The following is a 12,757-nucleotide window of genomic DNA, read 5'->3' as shown; positions in this document are numbered from 1 at the left end:
AACCAATCAGAGAGCTCCTTACATCCCACGGTGTGGCTAATTTGAATAGCCTCCAGCAAGTTGTTAATCGAAGAGCTAATCCAGCAGCTAATCCAGGAGCTAATCCAGCAGCTAATCCCGGAGCGAACAGGAAAGGGAAATGGATTTTCAACTGCAGTTTATTAAATTGCAGGTGGAAAAAGGATTTTGAACTGCAGTTTATTAAATTGCAGGTGAAAAAGGATTTTGACCTGCAGTTTATTAAATTGCAAGTGGAAAAAGGATTTTGAACTGCAGTTTATTAAATTGCAAGTGGAAAAAGGATTTTGAACTGCAGTTTATTAAATTACAGGTGGAAAAAGGATTTTGACCTGCAGTTTATTAAATTGCAAGTGGAAAAAGGATTTTGAACTGCAGTTTATTAAAGTGCAACTGAAAAAAGGATTTTAAAATGCAGTTTATTAAAGTGCAATTGGAAAAAGGATTTTGAAATGCAAGTGGAAAAAGGATTTTGAAATGCAGTTTATTAAATTGGAATTCAAAAATGAATTTACAATTGCAGAATTTATTCTACAATTCATTATTAAAGCACAGAGATTTTTATTTCGATGCGCGTGGCTCTTGTGGTCCTCCATATAAATCTTTTGATTTGAATTACACATAGCGTATCTGCTCTGAGCGTGATACGTTTAACATGCCGCTCCAGTAAGCCAGTTAGCTTTATCAGTGCACCTGAACGATACACACTTGAGTGAATGTGTGCGCTTTTGCAGATAAATGTGTGCGAGCAGTGATGCGTTAACGTGGCCTTATTATGTTTCATGCGTGCGGGGCTTATCTTGAGTTTGCCTCATCTGAGCGCGTGTATTTTAGTGCGTGTGTGTGTGTGCAATGGATTTGACTTTGAATAATTGTCTGATGTTTATCTAAATGTGAATAATGACATAAGAAAACATGTGTTTCTGATAGAAACACACATGTGATAGTTTCTTCACATGTCTATATGTTTATTCATGTATTTCAACTAGAACTGTAACTAAATTGAGTCATGAAAGACATCGACTGGGTGTCTAGCGCATATAAAGATGTGCCTCCATTATGTAAAACACACCGTAGCTCTCCGTCAAAGCCAAAACTGTGCTTAGATCCTACTACAAGGCATTTTAAAGGCCAAAAGCGGTGTTTTTAAAAAAAAATATATATGTGTATGTTTGTGTTCCTGTGCATTTGTATATGTGTGTCTGAGTGGCAGGTGTGATTGGTGCCTCAGGCGTTGTTGTTGCATCGTAAGAATGCACGCTCCAGTAACACCCCATTGTCCAGAGAGTTTCAAGCATACACACTCACACACACAACATACATACACACACTGCGTCTGAGACACCTGCCAGCACAGCTTGAAGGTTAACCATTAGGCACCAAGCAATGAGGCAGAACAGCTGACTGTTCTCCTCAGGTTTAGTATGCTTAATTTAAGTCCTGCAGGATTGTCTCTTCAACCTTTTTATCCATCTCTTCATGTTTTATTTTATCTGCTTTTCCAGCTAGGGTCACTGGGGCCTGGAGCCTATTCCAGCTAACATTGAGCGAGCCAATTTAGAGTCACTAATTAACTTAACATGCATGACTGTGGACTGTGGGTGGAAACCGGAGCACACAAGAAAACTCACGTAGGCACAGGGAGCACATGCCACCTCCACACATAAAGGATCAAACCAGGCAGCAGGTCTGAACCAAGAACCTCCTCGTTGTTAGGTGACGGTGTTTAAACTGCACCTCCCTGCCGCCCCCTCTCTTTGGAGTTTAAGGAGACTTTACTTATTCTGCTGTGCTTTCTAGACCTACAGACTCAAGAATGTTCTCACACAAATTTGCACGTACACTGAGAGCTTGTCAGCACAAGAATTAAGAAAGAAAATTATAGTTATGATTGTTACATTCTCCCAAAAGTTCAGGGGATGTTAGGAAAATAAAAGCGCTCTAGGGGAAAAAATGTGGCTTAAGCAAATAAGACAACAGCTATCAGGTCAAGATGTGACAAACGGAAGATATTGTGGCGACTGTCCAGTTCAGTGGTGATAAGCAAAAGGCCTAGCTGCTTTTTATTCTTCCTGCTTTTGTGTAAAAACAATGCAGAACAGTTCTTAACACAGTTGTATTCAAGAAACAAATGTGAATTTGAATAATCTAACAAAGTTTTAGCATAAGAGCCTAAACACATTCTTAAATTCACATAAATCACAATGAAATTTGGTCTAACTTTCCTTGAGTCCATTCATTAGCTCAGTAATAATATATGTCACATTGCTTTATTGTACATATTCAAACATCATGTCACTATAAGCTCAATAGACATGTGTAACAATACAAATTTTAATGTTAAATATACCTGAGAGGTCAAAATGTCATCGTTAGGTGAAAAGAACTGCTGATGATGTGAAGTGAGATGATATTTTTTTAACTTGAAGGTGATTGATTGAAGCGACTTCCAGTTACAGCACAGGATAAGTGATTGACCTATGAAAGGCTAATAAGTAGACTGGAGTGACAGTGATGTGGAGTAAGCGAATTTCTTCCTCTATGGATGGAGTTTAACTCCAAGAGACTCCAAGGCACTGGTGCTGTTAGTTTTCCACAATGCTTAAGAGCGCCTGCTGAGGGATAAATGCTAAATCCTTCAAAGTAAAAGCCCAGATATTTCTGGTCAGCACTTCCATGCTGGATTGTGTTATACTACAAGATAGCACAGTGTGGGTCGCGTGCTGAGTCCAGCTGGATGAGTGATACCTTGATTTGGTCAAACTTAAATTGAATGGCCTCAAATAAAATCAGGAAATAAAATACAGGAAGACTGTAGGTTTTTATTAACAGCTTAACTTAGAGAAGCTGCTAAGCTGCTGTTACCAATAAAAGGAACAAAAAAAGCTTGAGACCTGGGAGAGAGGATGAGTTAACTAGTCAATCCAAATAAAAAACAATAAAATAAAAACAGGAACACAAAGCACACACTCCTTCACCCAGAGTGGTAAACATCAATAATCACACAGCCCAAACACTGCTTCAAGAAAGACATTCTGGCTTCGGCCTCCTCCTCGTCCCTCACATTTACTCCTAAGGCTCATTGCTGAGTGGAGTCAGCTGTGCACAAAACGCTGCCTCCACAGAAATAGAGGTGGTACCTGAAACGGGAGGGAGAGAGGGCAGCACCACACACCCACACAACAAAACACAGCAGACCTGCTGTAGCTGTAACAGTAATGGTAAAACTCAATATTTTGTGCTAAATGCTATTTCATAAACATGATAGTAAGTGGCTTTTGACCAGAAGAGGGTTACAGTTTCCTTTTTTTTTTTTTTAGCAGTTTGTCTAATGCTTAAGCAAAAAAACAAAAGCAAAACCCTCCTCTCTCGCTCTCTGACCTCTTAAACTATGAATTTTAACTTTAACCACTGATCTGAGACCAGTAGTCAGACAGACATTGCACAGCAGACTCTCTCATGATTGTTCAGTCTAATTGCAGCTCCTTAAAAACCTGTGGTTAACATGCAATTATCCGCTGTTTGAAGACATGGAGATGGTGCTTGTGTGTCTGTGCTTGGAAATGCCCGCCTATAAAGGTGTGAGCTGGTAGTTTTTGACTGCACATTTCATGTTTCATTTTTGGGCTTCTAGTGTAATACCAACCGGTAAGGAGCATACACATCAGTCTGCTAATGTGCGGCAATGTGCGGGGGAAGACAGTTGTGTTGTTATTTGGGTGTGATTTAAAGTCTTTAAACTGTATTAAATTGTATCCCATGGATTACAAAAAAGCCTCTTCTTCCTAAGCCAAAAAAGCATGACGGATGAAAAGTGAGTCTCACGATTACAATTTTTTGTTCCAGCATTTCAGGTGCTGTCTCATCTTGTTTCTAAGCCCTGAAAAGACCACTGTCTCCTATGGAGTCAAATGCAGACTGCAGCAATGCCAGCATTGTTGTGGATCTCAGACTACATAGCACTTAACCTTCCCTGCGCTCTTAACAGAGAGACATTGAGAAGCAAATGGAGACGGCGTGGAGCGCTGATAGCATCCAGGGGACAGATGGTGCCTATAGGTTTCAGGTCTATCTAGAGGTCATTATAGGGACTATAAAACAGACTCTACCATCATGAACTGGTCTATATCAGTTTACTCTGGTCTGTATTAGACACCCAGGATTAAGTTAACCCATTTATCATGGTGTGATATAATAATGGTTGTCTTTGATTTTCAAAGGCTGATACTTGGCAGATGAGGAGATTAGATAAAATATACATGCCTGCAGCTTGAGGTGGGCTGTGTTCTGGCTTCCCCGCTGATTGGGTCAAGAGGACGTAGTATTGTAGGGTCTTTACCTTACAATATAAAGCGCCTTGAGGCAACTGCTGTTCTGATTTGGCGCTATATAAATGAAACTGAATTAAATTGGAGAGGAATGAGGTTTCCTAGAATTACATTATCAGTGAAAGCACTGCCATGATGTTATCTAATATGTCATGGTGCAATTTGATATGTCTGGATCTTCCCATGATAAGGTCGTGTTTGTTTTATTGTGCAGTGCTATAGAATCACACACAGACCTCAGTTTATTGCAAATATTAATAATGGAAACCTGATTATTAATGTTGCCTCTGCTGAAGGTAATACGCTGACAATTTTGCAATTAGAGTCATATTGCAGGTGGTCACCGGTGAGGTATTTGAATCTGTTTATTACCATCACCACTATAGATGCACGCATTCATAAACAGTACTATGAGAGTTTCATGTTACACAGCATTTCGATAGCACACCCACCATGAGTCACCTTGATGGCATTTCTTTCTTTGTGTAGGTTTTCTTCCAGCCATTACTTACATCATCTATGTTGACAGTCCCTGCAGTCGGTCTGTGGGTGCGTGTTTACCCAGTATTTTTGTGTAGATCAGGGTTTCCAAAGCACTTAAGCACTTATCCTTTTGCCCTCCACTACATGCAGCCCTATCATTGCTATGACTCGGTGTCATGTTCCCACAGGGCTTCTCCTAGACTTCCTGTGGGTGTGTGGGGACCTATAGAGTACAGTAATAAGAGTGGGACTGATACTTTTGCTTTCAGCCTGCTCGGCAGTATTTACCATTGCTAAATATGTTGTCAAGTCACATACCGTGTGTGTTGTAATGCATGAAAAATAAGGCGGCTTAATTATGCTTGCCAAGTTTTAAAAAACCTCCAAAAAACATTTACCTGAGAAGCTTTGTTTTGCTTGATTAGTCTGACCAACTGTGTCTCCTCCTAACCACAGACTGAATCCAGCCAGGACTTAAATTTCCTCCTGCACAATTAAAACAAAACAAAACATTAGTCTGACCTTTAGCTCTTAGAAGCTAGTATTATGGTTTTCTGAATGTACACATAAATGTCTATGTGAGAGGGGTTATGGGAAACTGGCAGTTTCAGAGAAGAAGCTAAATAGAAGCAGCTAAACTCTGCAGCCTTCAGCACCATTGTATGTTTTATTGGAGCCTCCAATCAAAGGCAAAAAGGTTAAATCACAGCCTGTAACATCCTGGTTTCACAGCTGCCCGATCACGGTGAACAATAACCCCGTTCTGTGGCGTTTCCCCACTTTAGGTCTTTCACATGTTTAAACAATGAAGCGTCAGCCTATAAGGAGCGAGGCTAAATCTTGTCACAAAGGGGGTATCGATTGGTAAAAACAATCTGTCAATGTCTCAGTGAAAAGTACGTGTGTGTGCGTGCGTGTGTGTGTTACAAAACAGGGGACTGATTGATTTCTAATCTATTTAACTTGACGCATTGTGGAGCAATACATCCGCTCTACAATTCACAGCCTGTAAGTAATCAAGTTGTGGACACCTGCTGTGGGAATTAACTCAATAAAGTTCTGTTTAAGTTTTGAACAGACTTGATCATTTCTTTGTCCAAATCTCATATAATTTAACAAACTGGCTAACTCTATTATTTCTCCATTTGTCTTTCAGATATTTCCAGGATTGCCTACTACACAGGTAAGTAGCTGACCCACAGTTGCCATAGAAACATCAATTTAACCTAAGATATTGCTTTTAAGTTGCCTCTCAGTTTTTATTATTATTTACTCAAAGGTAACATTAAACATGTGTTATCTGTATTATTTTATTCCCAAAAAGTAATGACAATGGGAATGTAGCAATGTATTATTATATGATATGACGATAAAATATATATTATATCATCATATCTTATTTGTATTTCCCTATTTGTGGTCTACACAGTTATTTATTCAGAAAACAGAAACATGGCATCCTATTATAGGCATCCTTGAAGGAAGTGCACAAATATACATCGTCAGACTCTGTGCTTCTGCTAATGAACAGCTGAACTAGTAACAAGTGCTTATTTGAGTCATGTTTGTGATTGGGTAAGACAATTAAAGAAGACAGAAAACAGAGGGGGACTATTTGTCTGTGCGTTTGTGTCGACATGTTGGTCTCGTTAGTGAGCAGGAGTGAGGAAGAGAGTGAGAGGCTGTGTGTCTAATTAGAATATTTACACTGCAGACAGAAAACTTGAAACAACAACCCGAGGGTCGGGCTGCACGACTGTGGCCAAAGTGATTATCAAGATTATTTTGCTCAGTATTTGTACCCCGATTATCTATCATGATTTTTTTTGTTGATTTATAGCGACTAAAACATTTTTATTGCGCTCTCAACATAAAATTGGTCCTCCTTATTCCCCTAAATGTAATGTATCGTGTAGAAAGAAAAAAATAAATAATTTAAAAAACAAAATTAAATCAACAACGCTCTGCTCCCGTTTTTATATTTGTTGATATTTTTGATTATCGAAACTTCTTATAAGTTTCTAATAAAGTATTTATTCACTGGATCGAAGTACATCTCCCGAGCAATTGAAGTCTCAGTTGCTCAGCATGTTTGTTAGAGACATCTTTGTGCAGATTCAACTGTGTTCATGATTTCGGTGCGTCTTTGTGAGCTGGATGGATGCACTGCTGCGCTGTACAGATTTTTATGAATATCTGAGTTGACACTGGAAGATTCATGTTGGCAACCACTGCATGTTTTTCTTGGCCTTCATGCATTTGGTATACTGGAGCTAGTGCTGTGTTTTGATTTTGTTGAACAAGTTAAGTTGTGATGCTTTATGGTGTAGGCTCTACAGCGCTCTTTGCATGTGATTTGTTCCTAGTTAACATGACTTGTGCTAAATCTGAAGGCAATAATCCGCTTCCACAGACAAGCTCTTCACCTTCTGCAGTGCTTGATATTTATTTAGTTTTGACAGTCTGCTATTTGTTATTCCAGAAAAATAAAAGCTGCACGGTGCAGGGAACCGCTGCGATTGGCAGATGCAGATGTGAATGAGATGTGCTTGAGATAGATCTCAAGCACCGACGTTTCTGTGACGTGTTCAGAGCTTCCCTCTGGAGTATAGCTTAACAATACTCATGGCCAGGTGTGAGGAAGTAAGAAAAAATGAAAAGGAAGAAGAGTTGGTTGGACCGGATGTTTTTAGAATGACACCACTGTCTTGTGTTTTATTTTAACATATTACCCAGGTATATTTTTTGAACATTTTATTCATGCTCTAATTTCGGTGTAATCATCTAATTAGTCTAATCATTAAGTCACTTTAGTTTGTGTTTGACAGACAGACGTCTGTAGTACTGCCTAATAACTGCACTACAGATGAAGAGGGCGAACTTAAACATTGTAAAGAGTTAATGAGCTGTGACAGAGTAAAAGATTGTGTGGAGATTGTTTTCTGCTTGCAATGTGTGTTTAATTCATGAGGTAAAAATCTAACATGTTTGAAATTCAAAGCTCTTCACCTTCAAGGCATCGAAACAAACACGCTGATTGTTCGCTAATAAAACATCACCACATCAAAGTGGACAGTGCAGATTTGAGGTTTACCTGCTGCTTTCAAATGTTATTTACATTAAGTAGGTAGTGGGTGCTGTGCTTCCCTCCTGTGCTTAAAAAACATGTTCATAAGCACACAGCACAATACGAACAGAGACTTTGGCTCAGGCCCAAAAGGCTCTTCCCATTCATGGCAACATCCGGCCCCCTGACAAAAGGCTTTCAATAGTCCACACACCCACACCCACATCCACACTCTAACCCCCTTTCCCATTTTCATAACAATGGCCTATGCCTGAGATGGGCCGCAAATTATAGGAAACTCACACGTGCACACACATATGCACACCCAAATGGCTGCTCAGTTAAGCAGCTTTGGGACTTACAGGCGAAATCTTTAGTTTTAAGCTAATTTAAGATTTTGTGAACACTTATGTGTTTTTAGTATTCAGGCCTGTTTTTGTTCTTCAGGTGAGATGTGTTCACACATAATTAAACATTTAAAAAAGTCCATAATTTGGATGTTTTTGTACAGCTAAACATTTTCTCCAGTGTTAGTACATTCTCCCAGACTTTGCCAGCCGGGTATGTTTTCCAACTTGCTGGCTGTTCTGTAACACAATATTCATGCAGTATAATCTGTAAGATTGCTCCTTTTAAATCATTGCTCATTTAATTCAAATAATACAATTATTTTCAAAGCCAAGGTAATATTTTGGGCACTGGCTTAGTGCCACATAAGTGACCACGTTTAGCTGAGCACAGCCTTTGTTAACCAGCTGTATCCCTAAGATGCAATACAAACACGGATACCTGATAATTACTGCTATTTAACTAGAGACTAATGAAATGCTTGAATTTCACTCACCAAAACTTTTTGCATGAGCTGTAACTCACATCGGGCCATTTTATTTAGTGGATCATTTAATTACAAATGCTCCAACACCAGAAACACAGTTGAAAGGTCCAGTTCAGTGACTTGAATAACTTAAGGTGAGGACCAGACCAAAATGGTGTTTTATACCTGGTTATAAACATTTTTTGTTCTCATGTAGTTGGGCTTTACGGAGGGAGATCTGTGCGGTCCGACTGGCTTTTAGAGCCAGCCTCAAGTGGCAGTTTTTGGCACCTCGACGCTGACTTAGTTTTTCAGCCAAGGTTGCCGCTTGGCTGAACAGAGAAATTGAAAGCAGCACTAAACAAGCAGCCTGATAGAGCTGGGTATGGGGACATTTTATTAGGGATAGTTGGTGGGGGAGCTGTGTGTTTTCTGGCTGAGGGGCTTTTTATGCAGTGTGGAGTGTGATCTCCTGAAAACCTTGTGATTTAAAAGTGGGTTGATTTGCCATATTGGGTGCAGCTGCTAGTTTACAAACTGGGAACAGTGGTGGAAGAAGGTTTTTTTTCTCTTTATAAAATAAATAACATATTTGTCTGAAAGAAGGAAGTGTGTTTTTTGTTGTTTGGCTGTAATGGTGGTTTATAAGAAATAGAGTTCAGGGTAGTGTTGTGGTTGATTGAGCTTGCAAGACCCTGCATGAGTGAGGTCATGTATGCCATTATGAAACGACAGTATGAAACGGTCTTTAAATTCTGTTAATAAAGATATTGTATTATTTTTTTATTGAATTTAAGTAATATTTATCTCCTCTCTTCAGTAACACATGCATTATGCTTCTAAGGAGGACTTTCAGAGTAGCTCTAAGGGACTGCTCTTTTGAGCAGTGTTAATATTAGTTCAAGATGAGAACTGTTCTGAGGTCAGCTTGAGCTAAAGTGGGAGGGTTTATTGCATAGAGGGGACAGGATTAGCATATTAATAGTTTCTGGCTCCTCCTGCTCCTCCAGCAGCCCTCTCTGGAGCGCTCTCATTCCCCACTCAACTTTCTTTCTGTTGCGTTGCTCTGTCCTCTTTTACTTCTCATTCACCTTAAAACAATTGTTGCATTTCTCTCTCTCTCTCTCTCTCTGTCTCTCTCTTTCTCTCTCTTGGCTTTGTTTTTTCTTGGTCGACCTTTTTCTCTTACTTTTGTTTCCAAGATAAGATCTTTTTTTTTTTTCTTTCTTACTGAGCACAGTAATTGCCTCTCGGTGTCTGACCACTGGCTAACTGAAGGTCCTCTGGATGAGCACTGTCGGATTTTTGGCTTTAAACTTTTTGCTCCCTCTCAACAACTCGGGGGACTTTGCTGAATGAAATAAGCCGAATTCGAAAGCCTCCTGACACTTCCAAGGCAACTGTGTAACTATGGAGTGCAGGCATGGGGCAGAAATCGGGCAAAAAGCAAACAGTGTGTTGTCATCAGAGAGGGGCCACTGAGGAGTGGACAGGAAAAAAAAAAAAGGAGTGAAGCTTGTGGATGAAAGTAACTTTCTGTCTCTGGAGAGGTTTTTTTTGTGTTGTGGAGCTTTTGGATAACAGGAAAAGATTAAGAGAAGACGCATAAACACGAAGAAACTTTCCTTGATTTTGTTTTTCTCTTGGATTTTCAAACTGCAGACAAATTGTCAGCAAACTACAAAGTATTCCTTTTTCTGGATTGCTTCTATTACCTCTCTATTACTGCAGCTTTTGCCAAGGAGAAGCAAACTTTGTAATGAGAGACTTTTTGTTTTGTTTTTTCCTCGTTGGAGACGGCGTGCTTGTGTAAATTAGTGTTTGGATTATGAGAGGGTTTTCTTGCAGCTGTGTCAGGAGCTTAGTGTGTTTGTTTAACTCCTGCGGACGAGAACTTCACTGCATGTGATGCGTGGTTGTGAAGCTGCAGGTTGCCTGTCTGTCCTCGACGCGGACAGGCACAGGGAGGGAGAGACATGCGTTTCCATGGCGACGAGTGGCTGTAGCCCCTTCCCCATGTGTTGGGAGAGAGGTATGAATGAAATCTTCTTTCTGCATAGACTCCTCACGCTCACGGTGTGACATCTGACTCCATGGGAACTGAACTAGTGTACAGCCAAAGCTACCTGTGTGTGTGTGTGTGTGTGTGTGTGTGTGTGTGTGTGTGTGTGTGTGTGTGTGTGTGTGTGTGTGTGTGTGTGTGTGTGTGTGTGTGTGTGAAAGAGAGAAAGAGAGCTTAAGAGAGTTTTAATTTGTTGATGTGAAAGTCATCATCATTTGGAACTGGCAGATTAAGTTGGGATCACATTTTCTTACTGTAATCTATCACTCAACTCTTTCCAGTCTCTCTGTTTTGAGCTATCTCAGTGTGAGCGTGCACGCATGCCTGTGTGTGCACGCTCTCTCAGGTGTAATTACCTGCTAGCACATATCCATTTTCCTTTTTAATGGATGGGGAGAGGAGACTCACAGGAAGAAAGGGAAGTAGAAAAATGGAGCATGAAAGAGATCTTGCTGTCTTTTCTCGGTTCCATGATGACAACAGCGTGCGCACACACACGCTCCTATGTAGAGAAATTAGTTCTTCTCAGGCATTTCCAGATGGAGTTGCAATGAAATTCCAGGAAGTGCGTCTATGTCAGAACTTTTTATTCAGGAAAAATGGTGGCCTGCGATCCATTGTCTTCTCTGTGTTATAGGCACGGGTGCTTGCATAATGAGCCTTGACCTTGACTGCACCTCTCTTTATTTCTCTCTCTGGTATCTTATTGTTCATTGTATTGTATCTCAGTGAAAAACAACACATGAAGAATAGATACTTGCAGCACACAGTTTAGAACAACGCAAGGGTCTAAGGAGTATGTGAGAACAACAACAAATGTAGCACATCTGTAGTTCAACAGGAGAGGGAAAGTGAAACAGTAGTGACTCCATTGACTATACAAATTAAAAATTACACATCACTGTCACTTGGTTATGTGTGCAAATTTTTGGACACTGTTACATTTTATTGATAAAATAGTTATTTGTAGGCCTGCTTTGACTCAAAGTGGATTAAATTAAAAGTTACTGTCTCTGTGTGTCTTGGCTAGTTCTAAACTAAGTATTGTTATCATGCACTGACTGGAGTGAGTACAGGTACACCTTACTATTACTGGGTTACTTGGTTTGACCCCTTTTGCCTTCAAAACAGCTTAAATTCTTCGTGGCACAAATTCAACAATGTGTTTTAAAATTTCACACAGTTGCTGCACATCTATTGGCTCTTGTTCCACCACATCCCAAAGGTGCTCTTTTGGATTTAGATCTGGTGACTGTGGAGGCTGTTTGAGCGCAGTGAACTCACTGTTTGAGATTATTTGAGCTTTGTGGGGTGGTGTTTTAACCTGCTGGAAGTAGCCATCAGAAGGTGGGTGCACTGTGGCCATAAAGGGATGGACATGTGTTGTCTAACCGGTACTTTGAAACAATCCCTCACACCATGACACCATCACCAGACCCAAACATTGATACAAGGCAGTATGGATCCATGCTTTCGTGTTTAAGGCAAATTCTGACTCAGCAGCTGAAATCAGGACTCATCAGAACAGGAAAGCTTTCTTTTAAAAAAAAAAAATCTTTTCTTGTACAATTTGGGTGACGCTGTGTGAATAGGATCCTCGATTTCCTGTTCTTATACGGCAGGGTGGCACCAGGTGTGTCGCTGTAGCTCATCTGCTTCAGGCTTCAACATGTGGTTCATCCACCTTGAAGGAGTCTGACCATTCTCTTCTGACCTCTGAAATCAACAAGGCATTTTTGAAGGAGCCTAGAGAACTGCTGCTCACTGGATATTTTCTCTTTTTCTCTGTTTCCTGTGTGGGAAAGCCAGCAAATCAGGAGTTTCAGAGATATTTGAAGCAGCCTGTCCAGGACCAACAACCTTGTCAGATTCAAAGTTACTTAAATAATCTTTCTTCCTCATTCTGAGGCTCATTTTGAACTTCAGCGGGTTGGTTTAACCATGTCTACATGCCTAAATGCATGGGGTTGCTGCCAGTGACTGGC

The 12,757-nt window shown here is 40.2% G+C and overlaps 1 protein-coding gene across 4 annotated transcripts in view; it reads left to right on the top strand.

Moving 5' to 3' along the window:
* Positions 1-12,757, top strand: part of ptk2aa (protein tyrosine kinase 2aa) — a 70,732-nt gene that overhangs the window by 16,056 nt on the left and 41,919 nt on the right. For all 4 annotated transcript variants that reach the window (XM_039605219.1, XM_031742739.2, XM_031742748.2 and 1 more), the window contains exon 2: positions 5,986-6,012. In XM_039605219.1, coding sequence (XP_039461153.1) covers positions 5,986-6,012 — 27 coding nt within the window. The remainder of the gene's footprint in view (positions 1-5,985; positions 6,013-12,757) is intronic.

The sequence above is a fragment of the Oreochromis aureus genome, linkage group 22, assembly GCF_013358895.1.
Source record: "Oreochromis aureus strain Israel breed Guangdong linkage group 22, ZZ_aureus, whole genome shotgun sequence".
In the NCBI taxonomy this organism is placed as follows: Eukaryota; Metazoa; Chordata; class Actinopteri; order Cichliformes; family Cichlidae; genus Oreochromis; species Oreochromis aureus.
This window is presented reverse-complemented; position numbering and strand designations above follow the sequence as displayed.